General features: G+C 43.0%; 1 protein-coding gene across 2 annotated transcripts in view; it reads right to left on the bottom strand.

The window, feature by feature from the left end:
* Positions 1-75: 75 nt before the first annotated feature.
* tll1 (tolloid-like 1) overlaps positions 76-23,212 on the bottom strand; it is a 61,237-nt gene continuing 38,100 nt past the window's right edge. For both annotated transcript variants that reach the window (XM_034290992.1, XM_029118204.2), the window contains 13 exons: positions 20,798-20,900; positions 20,498-20,614; positions 19,000-19,145; positions 15,491-15,686; positions 14,596-14,721; positions 13,014-13,174; positions 12,627-12,807; positions 6,766-6,891; positions 6,137-6,264; positions 4,705-4,918; positions 3,353-3,433; positions 2,342-2,508; positions 76-1,777 (listed from right to left, as the gene is read on the bottom strand). In XM_034290992.1, the coding sequence (XP_034146883.1) occupies positions 1,643-1,777; positions 2,342-2,508; positions 3,353-3,433; positions 4,705-4,918; positions 6,137-6,264; positions 6,766-6,891; positions 12,627-12,807; positions 13,014-13,174; positions 14,596-14,721; positions 15,491-15,686; positions 19,000-19,145; positions 20,498-20,614; positions 20,798-20,900 (1,881 nt within the window). In that variant the 3' untranslated portion in view covers positions 76-1,642. The remainder of the gene's footprint in view (positions 1,778-2,341; positions 2,509-3,352; positions 3,434-4,704; positions 4,919-6,136; positions 6,265-6,765; positions 6,892-12,626; positions 12,808-13,013; positions 13,175-14,595; positions 14,722-15,490; positions 15,687-18,999; positions 19,146-20,497; positions 20,615-20,797; positions 20,901-23,212) is intronic.

The following is a 23,212-nucleotide window of genomic DNA, read 5'->3' as shown; positions in this document are numbered from 1 at the left end:
CGCACACACACATGATTGTATTAATGTTTCATAATAGTCATATACAACATAGACAGAGTTTTCTTTTTACCTGTGTGTAGTTTTAATGACTCGTATAGAGAGGAAGCCATTTTGATTTCATAGAACTACAAACATGGAGGTTATGATAGAACAGAACTACAGACATGGATCATATTATAGAACAGAACTACAAACATGGAAGGTATGCTTTAACAGAACTACAAACATGGAGGAGAAAGGCTACAACAGAACTTACAGAGGGGCAGGATCACCAGGAGCTTGGCACATACAGTAACAAGACAACCCATCACACACACAGACTGGTTCCTTTTTTAAACACAAAATATCTTTCAAGTTCTTCAAATTCATTGTCAAATAATTCCCCAAACAAATTAAAACAACAACAACTAATGTAGCCACTCAGAGACGAGGAACAAACATCTGGTTCTAAGGCAATAATATTAGTTGTTCCACAGGATTAGTGCTTTCAAACCTGCATGTTGTCTGAACATTGTCAGAGCATTGTCAAGACTTTCTCAGAACATTCTCCTTCAGTTTGTTGATAATGTTGTCTGCACATTGTCTCAGTTTGAAGAACACTATCTATATTTTGTCTTTCAGTTTGTCTTTCAATTTGGATAATGTTGTCACAACAGAGTGTTTTCTGAACAGAAACTCTTTCTGCACTGAAAGCTGAAACCTCTCAATCTGAATACTTGTCATTTTCATATCAGAACATTTTTACAACATTGTTAAACCATGGCTTCAACATCAGAACGTTGTCAGAACGTTACATGGATGTTGTCTCTAAGTTTGTATAATGTTGCCTCAGTATTTCCTCATAGTTTTTCCAACTACACTCAACCAGTTAGTCAGTCAGCCAGTAAAACAGTCAAACAGCCATTCAGTCATTCAGACAGAGAGTCAGTCAGTCAGTGTAACAGTCAGCAAAACAGGCAGCTAGTGTCAGTCAGTAAAACAGGCAGCCAATCAGACAGCTAGTGTCAGTCAGTAAAACAGTCAGCCAAACAGGCAGCTAGTGTCAGTCAGTAAAACAGTCAGCCAAACATGCAGCTAGTGTCAGTAAGTAAAACAGTCAGCCAAACAGGCAGCTAGTGTCAGTCAGTAAAACAGTCAGCCAAAAAGGCAGCTAATGTCAGTCAGTAAAACAGTCAGCCAAACAGGCAGCTAATGTCAGTCAGTAAAACGTCTAAGAAGTTCCCTCTGTGTATGACTGATCCTGTGGTCAATTCACAGCATTTAAAACAGTTTTATATTTTTATTCAGTTTCAGCTGTTAAAAGTTTCAAGTCATACTCAAGTTTACATTTTTTATCCAGTTCTAGGATGCAATCCATTTCCAGTTTTTAATCCATTTCCAGTATTAAATGCATTTCCAGTATTTAATCCAGTTCAGGTTGTAAATCCAGTTTCAGTGTGAAGCTGTAATCCAGACTCTTCATGTGTTTTCAGAGTTCTAGAACCTGCCCTGTTCTGTCCTCCTTCTCTCTCAGTTTCTCACACACACACCCATCCTCAAAAGAGTGTGTGTGCATGGTGTGTATGCATGTGGCGTCTGTCAATCAGAAGGAGGAACCTCTGGTCATTGACACAGCAAGGCTAGGGGTCATGGTGAGGTGTCATCACTTCCTGGTGTCAAGGCTCTGCTGGAACTGGGTGCTGGTGTAACGGATGTGGAATCCCTTCTTACTGATGGTGTCATCGCTATGGAAACGGATCAACATCGCATCACCTGCTGAGTAGATCTCCTCTCTGGGCTGAAGGGGTCAAGGGAAAGATGGAGGCAGTGAGGGATGACAGAGAGAGAGAGAGAATATCAGTAAGCATGTACAACCTTTATGCTGGAGTTCAAGACAAATGTCATGCAGTAAATAGATAGGAGTCCATAAGTGTCCCACAGGCTACAGAGATGATCAGACCACACCAGAAACAGCTCAGTCAATCCAGAGACTTAGGAGGACTTGGGGGATTCGGTCCAAATCTGAACTACAGAGTATAACTGACCCTCTCAAAAACGGTCCCCATTTTAATTAGAGAGTAATATGAGCTCATCATGGGTTTGAAAGACCTCTATGCTGATAATAGGCTTGACATCGTATAGGGGACGGAAACAGACAGCTGTGGAGAACCGGCTTCACATCCATGTTGTTCTACTGATGTTTCTGTTGATCTTGGAATTATTAAGTTACAGTATACTTCAATAATATTATATTGGTACTGTACAATTATTCCCCAAAGCAGGCATTGGCAGTATGTCATCGGCTATGTCAATGAAGCAAACTGAATTGTGGAGATGAAGAGGGAGAAGGCTGTCTCCTCACCCCAGATCCACAGAAGCGCCCCAGTCTGTGTGCCGTGGAGTCGCCGACATACAGCTCCATGTAGTCATACCCGCAGTCAGCTTCCTCTTCCACCTCAAAGGTCGTAAAGGTCAACTGGATACCATAACCCTCTTCTGAAGTCACCAACCACTCACAATCTGTATGGCCTGGAGGTGAAGAGGTGGAGGAATTATTATCCACTTTGAAAATGAGCTTTTAGATTAACCGTTCAGTGTATCAACACATGCACAGCAAAATCCAATCAGTAATTTAAACTTGTGCGGTGAATACATGAGAGTAATTGCCACCAAAAAAACAACAACACTTTACTTTTCACATAATTTAACACATACAGTGCAAAAGGTACACCATCAGGCTATGAAATGTGTGGTTGTTCAAGAAACTGCAGACAGCAAATTTAAAACAGCGAACATTTATTCCATTTGATTAATCAATGAAAATACCATTATATATTTTAGCGGTGGGGTGGCTGGGGGGCTTCTGTGGCTAAGGGTTACACCCACATTACCATATTCCTGATGCATGTTAAGAAAAATCCCCAGATGCGAAAAGTGAACACCATTTAAGTGTTAGACTCACGCAACACTGAAATTGTACACAAATGTTAAGTAGATATCAACAAAAGGTCGTGTTGAAAGTTACACAAAGTAACACTACATCACCAACAAAACAGCTGACACCAGGATATTAACACTGACAATGTTGCTGCGTGGTACACATTACTGTACAAAACATTAAGACTACACATGTTTATGTGGGTGTTTGTGTGTTGGTTTATGTGGGTGTTTGTGTGTTGGTTTATGTGGGTGTTTGTGTGTTGGTTTATGTGGGTGTTTGTGTGTTGGTTTATGTGGGTGTTTGTGTGTTGGTTTATGTGGGTGTTTGTGTGTTGGTTTATGTGGGTGTTTGTGTGTTGGTTTATGTGGGTGTTTGTGTGTTGGTTTATGTGGGTGTTTGTGTGTTGGTTTATGTGGGTGTTTGTGTGTGTACCTGGGTAGTTGTTGTCTCCAAACTGGGAGTGTGAGTAGAGGTTCTTCTGACGAGTCTCTGCCTTCAACCTGCCTCCACATTCTGGGACAGGAGGGAGGTGAGTGGAGGGAGGTGAGTGGAGGGAGGAGAGAGGAGAGAGGTGAGTGGAGGAAGGAGAGAGGAGGGAGGAGAGAGGAGAGAGGAGGGAGATGGGAGGAGGGAGAAAAGAGAGGGAATGAGATGGGGCATGTAATTAGAACTATTACGAGCTGCAAATATTCAGTCTACATTTAGTCAATCTACATTCAGTTGGTCTACATTCAGTTGGTCTACATTTAGTCAATCTACATTCAGTTGGTCTACATTCAGTTAGTCTACATTTAGTTGGTCTACATTCAGTTGGTCTACATTTAGTTGGTCTACATTTAGTTGGTCTACATTCAGTTGGTCTACATTCAGTTAGTCTACATTTAGTTGGTCGACATTCAGTTAGTCTACATTTAGTTGGTCTACATTCAGTTGGTCTACAGTTAGTTGGTCTACATTTAGTTGATCTGCATTCAATTGGTCTACATTTAGTTGGTCTACATTCAGTTGGTCTACATTTAGTTGATCTACATAAAGTTGATCTACAATCAGTTGTTCTACATTTAGTAAAACTACATTTAGTTGGCTTACATTTAGTTGGTGTACATTCAGTTGGACTACATTTAGTTGGTCTACATTTATTTGATCTACATTTAGTTGATCTACATTTAGTTTATCCAGATTTAGATGGTCTACATTTAGTTGGTCTACATTTAGTTTTAGCGACACATTTTTCTGCATCTGTCATTGTTGTTTCAGAAAATAGTACAAATACTGTATTTGAAAAGCCTGGAAGCTACAGGCACCCTGAGGGTTTGTGAAATATTGCCAATATTCCAGAGAGCTATACCTAGATACTTCCTGTGGTGCTAACAACAGGTCTTAGCTGGCGTATATTGACCATGAACCACAAACCCCTAAATAAAGCTAAATGTTGTATTGCGATGTCATATTGAACCAAAGATTCCTGCATGTTTTGTTTCTCACCACTAGGTGGTACCAGTAGACCAGTCAGATGTGGGGTTGCAGGTCTTAATGTAAGCATCCTATTAGAGTAGGACAGCTCCGCACCAGGGAACACACATTTAAAGTGTATTCAAGGCTTAATGATTGAAGATTTACATTTACAATTGAAAATGTCAGACTTGATTTTCCCTCACAAAATAATGCATCTACCACTGCAAAAAACAATAATTATATTATTTTTTATACATAATAATTACAATGTTCTGTTGTTGCAGGATCATACTATTGCTATTACACACACACACACATGCGCTCTGTACCGGTGGAGTGTGTGGCCTGGAAGCCCTTCCGCTGGACTGAGGCATCTGAGATGAAACGCAGATACATCTTGTTGCCCGTGGAGACCAGCGGCTCCGGGGTCTGACTCCCACACAGCCGACCCAAGATGGCCGCAGAGTCGCTGTCCCCATCAAAGGCCTCCAGGTGATCATAGGCACACTCCTGGTGTTGCTCAATCTCAAACTCAGTGAACAGCTGGAGGGAGGAAACATCCTGGTCAGCAGTGATAAAACAGAAAACTCCTCGTTCTCATTAAGACGGCTGGAGCAATAGAGTCTGATAAACACAGAGAGCAGAATTAATTAGATCCCCCTCACACACACACAAACTCCCACTCAGAAACGCAAAAATAGAGAGTCAAGCTTCAAACCAGTCTACGTTCTGTTGAACGGGTCAGAACGACGTATCATAATGATCAAGAAGTCCCGTTGAAGACGGGTCAGAACGATGTATCGTGAAGTGTTTCTGGAACAGTATTTGTAAAGTGAGCAGGCTTTCAGAGGATTTCCTTGGGTGTCAGAGTGTGTGTTCAGACAGATGGGGCTAAATACAACACACACAGAAACACACAGCGAAGGTCACAGCTGGGTTCTGCCTCAAGGCCTCATTCTTACACATGAAAACACATTACCCCAAAATACTGTTACATTACTTACACACGAAAACACATTACCCCAAAATACTGTTACATTACAAACTCATGAAAACACATTACCCCAAAATACTGTTACATTACAAACTCATGAAAGCACAATACCCCCAAATACTGTTACATTATATACACATGAATACACATTACCTCAAAACACTGTTACATTATATAAACATGAAAACACACCCCAAAATAGTGTTACATTATATACACATGAAAACACATTAACCCCCAAAATACTGTTACATTACAAACTCATGAAAACACATTACCCCAAAATACTGTTACATTACAAACTCATGAAAACACATTACCCCAAAATACTGTTACATTATATACACATGAATACACATTACCTCAAAACACTGTTACATTATATACACATGAAAACCCATTACCTCAAAACACTGTTACATTATATACACATGACAGCTAGATGTTAAGGAATTAGACAGACAAGATTGATTAGACCAATAGACTGAGAGATAGACAGGCAGACACAGACAGACAGGCAGACATGCAGACACAGACAGACAGGCAGATAGACACAGACAGACAGACAGACAAACACAGACAGGCAGACACAGACAGACACAGACAGGCAGACACAGACAGACAGGCAGACACAGACAGACAAGCAGAAAGAATGGCAGGCAGGCAGACAGATAGACAGACAGGCAGAGACAGACAGAGAGACAGACATACAGGCAGACATGGACAAGCAGGCAGACAGACAGACAGAGAGGCAGACAGGAACTCACTAGTTTCACTCTGTGTCCAGGGGTGGAGGTGATGTCCCAGGTGCACTCCTTCCTGCTGGGGTATTTATCTGGCCAGTTGGGACTGCTCAGGGTTCCACTGGGGCTGTGGACCTTATGCTCACACTCCGCTGCACACACACACACACACACACATACACGCACACACCCCCACACACATACACACACACACACCCACACACATACACACACACACACCCCCACACACATACACACACATTCACACACATTCACACACACACACAATCAGGAAGCCGAGGGTTAGGATCCAAAAGGAAGAGGAAATGGAGGAGAGGAGAAATGAGGAGGAGAGGAAATTAAGAGGCAAGAGCTTTTTCTCAAGCAAAACACTCCAGTTTCTCTCAAAACAGATGATTCTATGTTTTCCATTTAACACCTTTATCTTTTCACATTAACATTTACTGTGAATCCTACTACCCAGGCACATTTTAACTATCTGCTTTGGGGGTAAGATTTATACTGGGGTTAGGATTAAAACTAGGGTTAGGATTAAAACTGGGGTTAGGATTAAAATTTGGGTCGGAGAGAATAACATTTTGATTGGGAATACATTTTTGGGTTCCCATGTGCACCGTGCGTCTGAGACCAACCTTCCTTGCAGTCATGTTTGTTCCCGTGAAGGATGAAACCATGTCGGCACTGACACACGTAGGAGCCGACGGTGTTGATGCAGTCATGCTGACAACCCCCATTGTTCTTACTGCACTCATCCTTATCTGGGGGAGGGAGGGGGGGAGGGAGGGGGGATATAGAGACCTTTTATTCATGTTTTTCAAAAACTGAATATTTAAGCGCAACAGCAACATTTGCCGCAATACCTTCTATATAAGGGTCATGACCTTCGTTATAAGGGTCATGACCTTCTGTATAAGGGCCATGACCTTCTGTATAAGGGCCATGACCTTCTGTATAAGGGTCATGACCTTCTGTATAAGGGTCATGGTCTTCTGTATAAGGGCCATGACCTTCTGTATAAGGGTCATGACCTTCTGTATAAGGGTCATGACCTTCTGTATAAGGGTCAGGACCTTCTGTATAAGGGCCATGATCTTCTGTATAAGGGTCATGACCTTCTGTATAAGGGTCATGACCTTCTGTATAAGGGCAATGACCAAAAAACACACAGAACCATTATCTGCAACAGTAAAGCACAATGGAGCTGACTGAAGAACAAATCACCAATCCATCACACCCGTTTGAAAACCATCCAATTCAGAAAGAGAAAGAGAGAATAAGGAGAGAGAGGAAAGGAAGATAGAGGAAATTGGAGAAATAGAGATAGAGAGAGGGAGGAGAGTTAAAGAATGAAAACCATATTAAATGTCAGTGAGATCGGAAGATAGAGATGCTTCACCTCACAGAAGCTGCTTTTAATGAAATCCCTAAATCCTGTGAGTATGTGTGTGTGTGTGTGTGATACTGTAGTAAGCTAAGAAGCTTTGAACACACTGGCTATTGTTTCAACACACTGACTTTCTCCACATCACACACACACACACCAACACACAGAAGGATTATGTGAGTGTGTGAGATGAAGGGACCTCTCTCAAATGACTGGCTGGTGGCCAACCAACAGTTATCCCTGGGATCCTCACACTAGTGTACCTCTCATGAGGACAGACTGAATCACACGGTGAATCACAATGGACAGATTCACACACTGAATCACAATGGACTGACTCACACACTGAATCACAATGGACTGACTCGCACACTGAATCACAATGGACTGACTCGCACACTGAATCACAATGGACTGACTCGCACACTGAATCACTTTGGCTGTGTGGAGCTGTTTGGTTGCCACAGAGATTGGATGTGATAATATAATGAGTAACCTGAAACCAAAATATATCCTGACCTGAAACCAGAAGATATCCTGACCTGAAACCAGAAGATATCCTGACCTGAAACCAGAAGATATCCTGACCTGAAACCAGAAGATATCCTGACCTGAAACCAGAAGATATCCTGACCTGAAGTTAGACGAAATCTGTACATGAAACCAGAAAACATCCAGTAAGGCTCCCTAATTAGTCACATACTATCCCTCTCCAACCCTTCAAACCTGCTTCTTCCACCTCGCTGTAAACCCTGGTAAACCTCATCTACGTGTCCAGACATAGTCAACCTCATCTACTACTCCAGACATAGTCAACCTCATCTACGTCTCCAGACATAGTCAACCTCATCTACGTGTCCAGACATAGTCAACCTCATCTACGTCTCCAGACATAGTCATCCTCATCTACTACTCCAGACATAGTCAACCTCATCTACGTCTCCAGACATAGTCATCCTCATCTACTACTCCAGACATAGTCAACCTCATCTACGTCTCCAGACATAGTCAACCTCATCTACGTGTCCAGACATAGTCAACCTCATCTACTACTCCAGACATAGTCAACCTCATCTACATCTCCAGACATAGTCAACCTCATCTACTACTCCAGACATAGTCAATCTCATCTACGTCTCCAGACATAGTCAACCTCATCTACTACTCCAGACATAGTCAACCTCATCTACGTCTCCAGACATAGTCAACCTCATCTACTACTCCAGACATAGTCAACCTCATCTACATCTCCAGACATAGTCAACCTCATCTACTACTCCAGACATAGTCAATCTCATCTACGTCTCCAGACATAGTCAACCTCATCTACTACTCCAGACATAGTCAACCTCATCTACGTCTCCAGACATAGTCAACCTCATCTACTACTCCAGACATAGTCAACCTCATCTACGTCTCCAGACATAGTCAATCTCATCTACTACTCCAGACATAGTCAACCTCATCTACGTCTCCAGACATAGTCAACCTCATCTACTACTCCAGACAAAGTCAACCTCTTCTACAACTCCAGACATAGTCAACCTCATCTACTACTCCAGACATAGTCAACCTCATCTATTACTCCAGACATAGTCAACCTCATCTACTACTCCAGACATAGTCAACCTCATCTATTACTCCAGACATAGTCAACCTCATCTACTACTCCAGACAAAGTCAACCTCATCTACTACTCCAGACATAGTCAACCTCATCTATTACTCCAGACATAGTCAACCTCATCTACTACTCCAGACAAAGTCAACCTCATCTACGTCTCCAGACATAGTCAACCTCATCTATTACTCCAGACAAAGTCAACCTCATCTATTACTCCAGACAAAGTCAACCTCATCTACGTCTCCAGACAAAGTCAACCTCATCTACGTCTCCAGACATAGTCAACCTCATCTACTACTCCAGACAAAGTCAACCTCATCTACTACTCCAGACAAAGTCAACCTCATCTATTACTCCAGACAAAGTCAACCTCATCTATTACTCCAGACATAGTCAACCTCATCTACTACTCCAGACATAGTCAACCTCATCTATTACTCCAGACATAGTCAACCTCATCTACTACTCCAGACATAGTCAACCTCATCTATTACTCCAGACAAAGTCAACCTCATCTATTACTCCAGACAAAGTCAACCTCATCTATTACTCCAGACAAAGTCAACCTCATCTATTACTCCAGACATAGTCAACCTCATCTATTACTCCAGACATAGTCAACCTCATCTATTACTCCAGACATAGTCAACCTCATCTATTACTCCAGACATAGTCAACCTCATCTACTACTCCAGACAAAGTCAACCTCATCTACGTCTCCAGACATAGTCAACCTCATCTACTACTCCAGACAAAGTCAACCTCATCTACGTCTCCAGACATAGTCAACCTCATCTACGTCTCCAGACATAGTCAACCTCATCTACTACTCCAGACAAAGTCAACCTCATCTATTACTCCAGACAAAGTCAACCTTCCAGGGGCTTCTATTAGAACAGGTAGTTAATTGCCTGAAGGTATCTGAACAGTGATCTGGACAAGTTTGAAGACCACTGCTAGGCTAGTAATATAAGTATAAATACATTACGGGTTAGGGTCAAGACATTGTGGTCTGTTTTCCTATAGGGTGGCCTGCCCTTCTATAGGGTGGTCTGGACAGGGTGGTCTGTCCTTCTATAGGGTGGTCTGGACAGGGTGGTCTGTCCTTCTATAGGGTGGTCTGGACTAGGTGGTCTGTACAGGGTCGTCTGGAATAGGTGATCTGTAAAGGGTGGTCTGGACTAGGTGGTCTGTACAGGGTCGTCTGGAATAGGTGATCTGTAAAGGGTGGTCTGGACTAGGTGGTCTGTACAGGGTCGTCTGGAATAGGTGATCTGTAAAGGGTGGTCTGGACTAATTGGTCTGTACAAGGTAGTCGGTCATCTTTCATGATGTTCTAGACAGTAGATTCTCAAAGGTTTTGTTTACACAGCAAGACATTCTGATCTTTTTCCGTTTTGATTAATGGCAAAACATCTGAAGAAAATTTTATATGAGCAATAATGTGTCAGAAGGTCAGATTAGATTTAGTCTAAAACGTTTATCTGTGTAAACGTGATGGCCTGGGATCAGATTAGATTGAGTCTAAAACGTTTATCTGTGTAAGCGTGATGGTCTGGGATCAGATTAGATTGAGTGACCTGTGTAAATGCAGCCAATGCATCTTACAGTAGAAGTGCTGGTCTGGGATCAGCTTAGTCTTTTTTTATTTGAAATGATGTACACAGTAGTGAACTGATCCTAGACCAGAGGTTAGAGTCAGTGGAGGTAATAACAACAAATGAGAAAAAGAAGTAAGAACATTTGTTATTCTGACAGGCAACCAGTTTCCCTGGGGAAGAGAATGGATGTGACAACAACCAGCAACCCTCATCCATCGTCCCATTCCCTTCCGATCACATGTTACAGCTGAACCAATCAGAGCAGGGCCTGATTGGGTTGTCATGACAAGGTCATGAGGTTACCTCTGACCCTGCCCAAGGTCACCGGAGGGTTGTCATGGTTATGGTGACGGGGTCGTTTGGTATCACGACACGACTCAAACACAAACACGCGGTCATGACACGACGCAGGTCTATCTGGGGGGCAGGAGAGGGTCAGGGGTCACACGCACAGGCAGACACACTGAAACACACTCACATACACACACACTGAAACACAAACACACACACATACACACACACACTGAAACACAAACACACACACATACACACACACACTGAAACACAAACACACACACATACACACTGAAACACAAACACACACACATACACACACACACTGAAACACACGCACATACACACACACACTGAAACACAAACACACTCACATACACACACACTGAAACACAAACACACACACATACACACACACACTGAAACACAAACACACACACATACACACACACACTGAAACACAAACACACACACATACACACTGAAACACAAACACACACACATACACACACACACTGAAACACACGCACATACACACACACACTGAAACACAAACACACACACACAAACACACTCATACACAACACACACAGAAACACACGCACAGGAAGACACACACAGAAACACACTCACACACACACACACACTGAAACACACGCACAGGCAGACAAACACTGAAACACACTCACACACACAACACACATTGAAACACACATACAACACACACTGAAACACAAACACACACACACAAACACACTTATACACAACACACACAGAAACACACGCACAGGAAGACACACACAGAAACACACTCACATACACACACTGAAACACACACACACAACACACACTGAAAGACACACACACAACACACACTGAAACACACACACACACACACACAAAACACACACTTAAACACATACACATATACGCACACACACAACACACACTGAAACACACTCATACACAACACACACTGAAACACACTCATACACACAACACACACTGAAACACACACATACACACAACACACACTGAAACACATGCACAGGAAGACACACACAGAAACACACTCACACACACACACACACTGAAACACACTCATACACAACACACACTGAAACACACTCATACACACAACACACACTGAAACACACACACACACACAAAACACACACTTAAATACGTACACACACACACACAACACACACTGAAACACACTCATACACAAAACACACACTTAAACACATACACACTCATACACAACACACACTGAAACACACTCATACACAACACACACTGAAACACACACACAGGCAGACACACTGAAACACACACACACACACACACTGAAACACACTGAAACACACTGAAACACATTGAAACACACTCATACACAACACACACTGAAACACACTCATACACAAAACACACACTTAAACACATACACACTCATACACAACACACACTGAAACACACTCATACACAACACACACTGAAACACACACACAGGCAGACACACTGAAACACACACACACACACTGAAACACACACACACACTGAAACACACTGAAACACAACGTGTTCTCACCGGAGAAGAAGTGCGCTCTAAACCCTTTTTTGGAGACAGTGTTGTCAGATTTGAACTCTATCCTCATGTTGTTGAACAGAGACGTGATGACATCAGGGACATCCAGACCGCAAAACTTCCCATGAAGCTTAGAATCTGGGGACAGGCCACTCCGCACCTCCACGTAGTCATATTTACACACCTGTCAAACACACACAGGTTACACACACACACAATGCTTTCATAAGGAAGTCGAATATTTGAACCTTGTTTAAATGTCTGTTGGAACGTGGTATCAAACACACCAGCAGGTGGCCACTTGATAAAGGCCTTGGGACAGAATCACTCAAACAAACCCCAGATACACAACATTTATAAATGGAAAACACACACACAAAACACACTGACCTCATTGCCCTCCAGCTCGAAAGCTTCAAACTGGATGGAGATCCTGTAGTGGGTTGGGGCCACCACCTGCCAGACACAGTTCTTATTGGGGGGGTACTCCCTGGGCCAGCCAGGGGTGGACACGGTCCCATTCAGCTTCGAGAGAAGACCTCCACAGGCAGCTGGTGAAACATGTTAATATAAACTCAGTAAATATATTATCAATCTGGTTACTACAACTGACACATGTTTATAGAAACACAGTCAAAATATTAGAAATTTGGTTATTACAACTATCTCCACTCTTTATTATTCCTCCTTATTATTCCTCCTTATTATCAATCTTTATTATCCCTCTTTATTATTCCTTCTTATTTTCAATCTTTATTATTCCTCTTTATTATTCCCCCTTATTATCAATCTTTATTATCCCTCTTTATTATTCCTCTTTATTATTCCTCCTTCTTATTCCTCCTTATTTTCCCTCTTTATTATTCCTCCTTATTATCAATCTTTAGTATCCCTCTTTATTATTCCTCTTAATTATCCCTCCTTATTTTCAATCTTTATTATTCCTCTTTATTATTCCTCCTTATTATCAATCTTTATTATCCCTCTTTATTATACCTCTTTATTTTCACTATTTTCACTCTTTATTATCCTTATGTATTTTACCTTTTTATTATCACTCTCTGTATAAGAGTGGATTCTAAAGCCACCTGAATTACTGCTCCGTCTTTATAAGAGACGGAGCAGTCTCTTAAAAGAGACAGAGCAATTTTGGTTTGATGTAACACAATAAAATCTGGAAAAGGACAAGGAGGATGTATACTATTGAGCCATTGAAGGTGTGTGTCAACTGGTAGGGTTGGGCTAGAGGCTCGGTCCCCACAAGACAGGAAAACATGTGTGTGTTTGTGTGTGTATGTATTTATGTGTGTGTGTTTGTGTGTATGCATTTATGTGTGTGTTTATGTGTATCTATGTACGTGTGTGTGTTTGTGTGTATGTATGTGTGTGTGTGTTTGTGTGTATGTATGTGTGCGTGTTTGTGTTTATGTATGTATGTGTGTGTGTTTGTCTGTATGTATTTATGTGTGTTTGTGTGTATGCATTTATGTGTGTGTTCATGTGTATCTATGTATGTGTATATGTTTGTGTGTATGTACGTGTGCGTGTTTGTGTGTATGTATGTGTGCATGTTTGTGTGTATGTATGTGTGTGTGTTTGTGTGTATGTTTTTGTGTTTGTGTGTATGTATGTGTGTGTGTTTGTGTGTATGTGTGTATGTGTGTGTGGTCCTCTTAGTAGACAACACTACTTACCAGATGAAGTTGATTCAGACGATGGTGTGTTGGTAGCAGTGTTAAATGTGTGTGTATGTCTGTGTGTCTTTGTGTGTGTCTTTCTTTTTGTGTATGTCTTTGTGTTCTAAAGCTGTTTTTTCCTGTTGATGGCGAATGTTTGTTTTAATGGGTTACACACATCCGCCACACACACGCACACACGCACACACCACTGTGCCTGCTTCTGCTTGTTCCACCATATGTTGGCACAGTGTCTGCCTCCAGGAGTCACACACACACACCACACACACACTGACCTTCGCAGCCTTTCTTGTCTGGAGCCAGTTCAAACCCAGGGTCACAGGAACACTTGAAGCTCCCCAGGGTGTTGACACACCTCTGTTCACAACCTCCATTATCTGGCTTAGAGCACTCATCCTCCTCTGGAACACAGAAATACACACACTATAAAACACACACACACCAATTGACACACACATAAATACCAGAGTATGTGAGCAGAAGAGGCAGAGCAGAGCGTGGCAGAGCGGGCAGAGCAGAGCAGAATTGGCAGAGCAGAACGCTCAGAGCAGAACGCTCAGAGCAGAACGCTCAGAGCAGAATGGGCAGAGCAGAACGCTCAGAGCAGAACGCTCAGAGCAGAACGGGCAGAGCAGAACGCTCAGAGCAGAACGGGCAGAGCAGAACGCTCAGAGCAGAACGGGCAGAGCCGAATGGGCAGAGCAGAACGGGCAGAGCAGAGCGGGCAGAGCAGAGCGGGCAGAGCAGAATGGGCAGAGCAGTCTTAAATCCTTCTCTAAGTGATCCTTGTGCTCAGCTCCAGAGGCACCATCCATTTTCTGCCCCTAAAAATCCCTCCATACTCAGAAGAACAAAACGACTTCATATTACTCCTTAACCATTTTTCTTTAAAGCTTGAAAACAGACTTTTAGTTTGTTGGCAGGTACCACTCAGCGAGCCATGAGTAGGATTAATAAACGCCTTTGGAGAAGTGCTTAACCAATAAAAAAAGGATCATGAGGGAAAGTTAAAACGCTGGACAGAGCGTGACGTGGGTCAGCTTTACCAGGGCTGAACTGGAGTGGGACCAATGAATGCCACTTCAGCATTATTTAACAACCACTTTGCACTCAAATGACCAAGGCTGACCAAGCTGATATACACACTCACACAGAGTCACACACACGGACCTTTGAAGAAGTTGGCAGCGAATCCGGCCTTGTTTACAGTCCCATCAGAGACGAACTTCATCCACAGAGTGTGAGAGGTGGAGCGCACATCCTCAGGTTTGTCATAGCCGCAGAATCGACCAATCAGCGGGCTGGATTCGGCCGGGCCATCACGTACCTCCAGGTAATCATAAGCGCAGCTGTCATGTCTCTCAATCTGTCAGGTGGAAATGTCACACACTTGGTTGGTTGGTCCTGAGTATGAAATATATCAACCCCTAACAAAACAGTCTAAAATATATCAAGGCCTAACAAAACAGTCTAAAAAGATATCAACCGCTAACAAAAAAGTCAAAAAATATATCAACCCCTAACATAAGTCTAAAATATATCAAGCCCTAACAAAACAATCTAAAATATATCAAGCCCTAACAAAACAATCTAAAATATATCAAGCCCTAACAAAACAGTCTAAAAAGATATCAACCGCTAACAAAAAAGTCAAAAAATATATCAACCCCTAACATAAGTCTAAAATATATCAAGCCCTAACAAAACAATCTAAAATATATCAAGCCCTAACAAAACAGTCTAAAATATATCAAGCCATAACAAAACAATCTAAAATATATGAACCCCTAACATAACAGTCTAAAATATATCAAGCCCTAACATAACTGTCTAAAATATATCAAGCCCTAATAAAACAGTTAAAAATATATCAACCGCTAACAAAACAGTCAAAAAATATATGAACCCCTAACATAACAGTCTAAAACATATCAAGTCCTAACAAAACAATCTAAAATATATCAAGCCCCAATAAAACAGTCTAAAATATATCAACCACTAACATAACAGTCTAAAATATATCAAGCCCTAACAAAACAGTTAAAAATATATCAAGCCCTAATGAAACTGTCTAAAATATATCAAGCCCTAACAAAATGGTCATTAAAATACTGAACATCATAAATTCCTATTCCTGTTGGTGTAGGACTGGTTTCCTGCTTTAAGAAACTGGATCAAATGAAAATCAAGGTTCTGTATGTCTTGGAGAGGGAGGGGCCTGGATAGGGAGGGAGGGGCCTAGAGAGAGTACTTTCCTGCTCTGAAGTTCTGCAGTAATAGTAAATTATTGACACTATTACAAGGAAGGAATTTTAACATACATTATTGGACCTGTTAGTACATGTGAACCATTCCAGGACATGTCGGGTTCCTCTTTACTGTTGACCATATGCTGTTTCCATCATCAACCAGCATCAACAGTAATCCTTAGTCTGTCCCTAATCGAGGGTAACTAACTCCCCATTCTAAAACCATTCTGCACCTCAGGCATGAATAACAGTATCTAACACTGTCAATGCAACACACCAAACGTGGGAAAACTCCTAAGCACTAGTTGGCAGTAGAACCTGTGGACTCATACTTTCAGTCATAGTTCAGTCAAAGTTTCAGGAATATGTTTCATGAATATGTTTCAGGAATATGTTTCAGGAATATGTTTCAGGAATATGTTTCAGGAATATGTCCATTGGAAACACATTGGCCCTCATTTATCATTATTGCGTAGAAACGGGCGTATATGTTGGCGTAAGATTTTGCTTACACTCCTCTCATCGCCTGATTTATAAAACTGTGCGTACCTTTAAAATCCAGGTGTACGCAATACCTTCCCTTGATAAATGCCGCGGCTGAAAACGATCGTCATTAGAATAACACGCCCCCATATATTCAAGTCTCCGCTTCCCCCACGCCCTCATTTTACGCCATGGACACACGGAAGACGGCAAAAAAGAGAAACTTCTCTGACGTGGAGATTGAGACGATCACCAGGGAGGTAGAAAGAAATAAAATTGTTTCATTTGGCAGTTTAAAAAGCGGAATAAAAGATGATGATGTGATGTGGAGTACCATTCATTCACATTAATAACTGCATGACAATTTGTAATATTCGTCTTATTATTTTATGATATTCATCAATGAAGTTTATTGTTATTTAGAAGAAGAATGTCGTTATTATTATTATTTCTATTATTGTCTAAAAGAAGAAGAATGTCATTTTTATTATTTTGTCAGTCTGAATTATATTTTGGTAATTCAAAGGCTTTTATTACTGAACCCAGTCCATGCGCAACTGCCTGAAACGTCATGTAAAGCGCAGAGCCTCGCATCTGAAGGAATACATACAAGTCAAATGCTTTGGTAAAGTCACACAAATGAAACCTTGAAGTCCATGTTGCACAAAAATAAACACTGAAGTTTGTAATTATGTTGTTGTTTTTTTTTACAGTAGGTCATAATATATCACATCTTTTAGTTTGTCAGTGCGTTAGGATTTTCTTTTCTGCGCTATTAAGGTTTCATTTCTCTCCGCCATGTCCATGTGCAATATGTTGTTGTCATCCATCCACCAAAGATCACTCCAAATATAACTATTAATACTGTTTTATTTTCAGTTTACATCTCTGCACTGGCATAACATCAGTGCACGAGGGAACAGCAGCAGGGGCTGAGTATACGGCTACACATTTTTTACTTGAGACAGGTCAAAATAAAAGTCCCGTCTCTTCACACATGCGCACAATTAACTCTTGCACAATTTTGGGCAACAGTCAGTATCATAATTAAACTACATAATATAACATAAATGATGAGAACATATAACTCAACATGCGCATTTCCGCACCAACTCAAAACGTGCGTACACCACCTCCTGAGCTGGCGTAGGATTTGAGAGTGCCGTACGCCAACCTCCATATTGATAAATCTCAAAGTCACCGTGGTTTTGGGTGTACGCCAGGTGTACGCTGGAAATTTGGTGTACGTACTTTTGATAAATGAGGGCCATTGTGTAACAGCCATTAAATCAGTGTTCCATAGTTCATTTAGAGGTTATCTGCTGCCTACACACATACAGAGTATGAATGAGACGGAGGGATGAAAAGAGAAAGAAAAATACTGACAGAGAACAAGAGAAAACAATAGAGAAAGAAAAGACAGAGGAAGAGAGATATGGAGAGGGAGATTGAGAAAGGAAGATGGAGAGATATAGGGGAGACAGAGAGTAATTGATTGGGGGACAGAGAGATAGAGAGGGGGACAGAGAGATATAGGGGGACAGAGAGATAGAGAGGGGGACAGAGAGATAGAGAGGGGGACAGAGAGATGGAGAGGGGGACAGAGAGATGGAGAGGGGGACAGAGAGATGGAGAGGGGGACAGAGAGATATAGGGGGACAGAGATAGAGAGGGGGACAGAGAGATAGAGAGGGAGACAGAGAGATAGAGAGGGGGACAGAGAGATGGAGAGGGGGACAGAGAGATGGAGAGGGGGACAGAGAGATAGAGAGGGGGACAGAGAGATATAGGGGGACAGAGAGATAGAGAGGGAGACAGAGAGATGGAGAGGGGGACAGAGAGATATAGGGGGACAGAGAGATAGAGAGGGGGACAGAGAGATATAGGGGGACAGAGAGATAGAGAGGGGGACAGAGAGATATAGGGGGATAGGTTGAGATTTCATACCTCGAAGGCCTGGAAGCTCAGTCCTACATTGTATCCCTCAGAGACAGTTATCTTCCAGACACACTCTTTGGATGGACGGTAGTCATCAGGGTAGTTAGGGGATTGGATCTGACCCTGGTCTCTAATGATCTCCCCCCCACAGATGGCTGGAGAGGAGTGGAAGAAAACATGGGAATGAGGAGGGGATATGGTTGGAGGAGGAGAGGGGTAGTAGGGAGAGGGGGAAGGCATTGCAGGAGGAGGTGTGAGGAGTAGGGAGGAGGGGAAGGCATTGCAGGAGGAGGTGTGAGGAGTGATGAGGAGGGGAAGGCATTGCAGGAGGAGGTGTGAGGAGTAGGGAGGAGGGGAAGGCATTGCAGGAGGAGGTGTGAGGAGTGATGAGGAGGGGAAGGCATTGCAGGAGGAGGTGTGAGGAGTGATGAGGAGGGGAAGGCATTGCAGGAGGAGGTGTGAGGAGGGATGAGGAGGGGAAGCCATTGCAGGAGGAGGTGTGAGGAGTATGGACAGAGATGAATACATTTCTATTCCAAAGTATCATTTCTATAGATTCAGGTCATTTAGCGGTTCTATAATTTCTGTAGATTCAGGTCATTTAGCGGTTCTATAATCCTGCTAGAGTTGCTGGTTCTTCAGAAGAACAGAAACAGAATAATGACAACATAGTGTGTGGTGTGTGTGTGGTGTGTGTGTGTGGTGTGTGTGGTGTATGTGTGGTGTATGTGTGGTGTATGTGTGGTGTGTGTGTGGTGTGTGGTGTGTGTGTGTGGTGAATGTGTGGTGTGTGTGTGTGTGTGTGTGGTGTGTGTGTGTGTGTGGTGTGTGTGTGGTGTATGTGTGGTGTGTGTGTAGTGTATGTGTGGTGTGTGTGTGTGGTGTATGTGTGGTGTATGTGTGGTGTGTGTGTGGTGTGTGTGTAGTGTATGTGTGGTGTGTGTGTGTGGTGTATGTGTGGTGTATGTGTGGTGTGTGTGTGGTGTGTGGTGTGTGTGTGTGGTGAATATGTAGTGTATGGGTGGTGTGTGTGTGGTGTGTGTGTGGTGTATGTGTGGTGTGTATGTGTGGTGTATGTGTGGTGTATGTGTGGTGTGTGTGTGGTGTATATGTGGTGTGTGTGTAGTGTGTGTGTAGTGTATGTGGTGTGTGTGTAGTGTATGTGTGGTGTGTGTGTGGTGTGTGTGTGGTGTATGTGTGGTGTGTGTGTGGTGTGTGTGTGGTGTGTGTATGTGTGGTGTGTGTGTGGTGTGTGTGTGGTGTGTGTGTGTGGTGTGTGTGGTGTGTGTGTGTGGTGTGTGTGTGGTGTGTGTGTGGTGTGTGTATGTGTGGTGTGTGTGTGGTGTGTGTGTGGTGTGTGTGTGGTGTGTGTGTGTGGTGTGTGTGTGTGTGTGTGGTGTGTGTGTGGTGTGTGTGTATGTGTGGTGTGTGTGTGGTGTGTGTGTGGTGTGTGTGTGTGGTGTGTGTGTGTGGTGTGTGTGTGGTGTGTGTGTGGTGTGTGTGTTACCTTCATAAGCAGCAGCTAATCCCTTGCCTACCCAGTTGCTGCTGCTCCTGAACTCGATCCACATTCGACTCTCTGTGGACACCAACACTTCAGGCACTTTGTCCCCACAGAACCTGCCTGTCACACACACGCACACCATTTAAATAGGTACAACCAATACACACACTGAGACACACAAACACTGAGACAAACACACAAACACACACACACACACACTGAGACACACATACACACACACACACACTGAGACACACACACACACACTGAGACACACACACACACACAGACACTCTGTCTTACCCAGCAGCGGGGCCTTCCTCCAGTATCCATCTCTCACCTCGATGTAGTCATACCAACATAAACTGCTCTTATATAGATCCATAGTGGTGAAGTTCAGAACAATCTGGAAACACAGCGGGGAGAGAGGGGGAGAGAGAGGGGAAAGAGAGGGGGAGAGAGAGAGGGGGAGAGAGAGGGGGAGAGAGAGGGGGAGAGAGGGCAGGGTGGAGGGGGGAGAGAGGGAGGGGGGAGGAGAGGGAGAGAGGGGGAGAGAGGGAGGGGGGAGGAGAGGGAGAGAGGGGGAGAGAGGGCAGGGTGGAGGGGGGGGTGAGAGGGGAGAGAGGAGAGAGGGCAGGGTGGAGGGGGGAGAGAGGGAGGGGGGGAGGAGAGGGAGAGAGCAGAGAGGGCAGAGAGAAGGAGAGGGAGAGATGGAGAGGTGGAGAGAGAGGGGGAGAGAGCGATAGGGGAGCGATAGGGGAGCGATAGGGGAGTGAGGGGGGAGCGAGGGGGAGTGAAGCAGAGAAGGAGAGAGGGGGAGAAGATGTGGAGAGTGGAAAGTGCAAGAGAGGGAAGAGAGGGCATTGGGGGAGGGGGGAGATGGAGAGGGGAGAGATGGGGAGAGGGAGAGGAGGATAGAGATAGGGCAGTGAGGGGGAGGGGAAGAGATAGGGAGATGTGGAGAGTGGAGAAGGGAAAAGGAGAGGGGGAGGGGAGAGAGTTCATACAGAAAATCAAAACAAATTTAAGTTAATCAATATTTAATAACATTTTCTTAGATATTGTTGTGGAATCTGAACTTTGGAAGAGAGGAAAGGACAGAAAAAGAGACAGGAGAGAGACTGAGAGAGACTGAGAGAGACGGAGAGAGACGAAGAGAGACTGAGGGAAAGAGGGTGAGAGAGATGGAGAGAGAGAGGAAAAGAGAGAAAGGGAGAGAGAGGGAAATAAATGACAGAAATAGAGAAATGAGAGAGAGATAAGGTGAAAGGGTAGATTAATACAACTCTTAGTAAAGCTTGCATATTTACACTATAGCTACTATTACCAATACATTTATGTGTATGTACATATGTGTGTGTATATGTATGCGTGTGTATATGTTTGTGTGTGTGTGTGTACAGTGGATATAAAAAGTCTCCACACCCCTGTTAAAATGCCAGTTTTTTGTGATGTAAAAGAATGAGACAAAGATAAATCATGTCAGAACTTTTTCCACTTTTAATGTGACCTACAATGTGAACAATTAAACTGAAAAACAAACTGAAATCTTCGAGGGGGGAAAATGAAATATAAAACCTTACAATAAACTGGTTGCATAAGTGCGGACAACCTCTTAAAACTGGGGATTGTGGCTGTGTTCAGAACCAAGCACATTCAAACTCAGGTTAAATGGAAGTAATTACACACCTGCCATCATTTAAAGTGACTCTGATTAATCACAAATAAAGATCAGCTATTATAGTAAGATTTTCCTGATATTTTCTTAGTTGGATCTCAGAGCAAAAGCCATGGTCCGCAGAGAGCTTCCAAAGCATCAGAGGGATCTCATTGTTGAAAGATATCAGTCAGGAGAAGGGTACAAACACATCTGCAAAGCATTATATATACCATGGAACACAGTGAAGACAGTCATCATCAAGTGGAGAAAATATGGCACAACAGAGACATTACCAAGAACTGGACGTCCCTCCAAAATGTATGAAAAACATGAGAAGAAAACTTGTCAGAGAGGCTGGAAGCCTATTGGAAATAGGCCTACAGCAAAATTAAAGGAACTGCAGGAATTTCTGGAAAGTACTGGCTGTGTGCTACATGCGACAACAATCTTCCGTATTCTTTATATGAATGCGCTATGGGGTAGGGTGGCAAGGCGGAAGCCTTTTCTTACAAAGAAAAACATCCAAGCCCGGCTGAGGTTTGCAAAAACAAACATCAAGTCCCCCAAAGGTATGTGGGAAAATGTGTTATGGTCAGATGAAACCAATGTTGAACATAATTCCATAAGGTATGTTTTGTGCAAAAACAACATTGCACATTACCTAAAGAACACCATACACACAGTGAAGCATGGTGGTGGCAGCATCATGTTTTGGGGCTGTTTTTCTTCAGCTGGAACCAGGGCCTTAGTCAGGGGGGAGGGAATTATGAACAGTTCCAAATACCAGGCAATTTTGGCACAAAACCTTCAGGGGTCCATTAGAAGGCTGAAGATGAAGAGGAAGTTCACCTTTCAGCACGACAATGACCCAAAGCACACATCCAAATCCACAAAATCATTGCTTCACCAGTAGAAGATCAACGTTTTGGAATGGCCCAGACCTAAATCCAACTGAACATCTGGAGGGTGATCTGAAGAGGGCTGTGCACAGGAGATGTCCTCACAATCTGACAGAGTCAGAAAATAGTGCCATGCTAATAGACCACTACCCAAAAGAC

This window comes from Esox lucius, chromosome 25 (genome assembly GCF_011004845.1).
Source record: "Esox lucius isolate fEsoLuc1 chromosome 25, fEsoLuc1.pri, whole genome shotgun sequence".
NCBI classification, from domain to species: Eukaryota; Metazoa; Chordata; class Actinopteri; order Esociformes; family Esocidae; genus Esox; species Esox lucius.
This window is presented reverse-complemented; position numbering and strand designations above follow the sequence as displayed.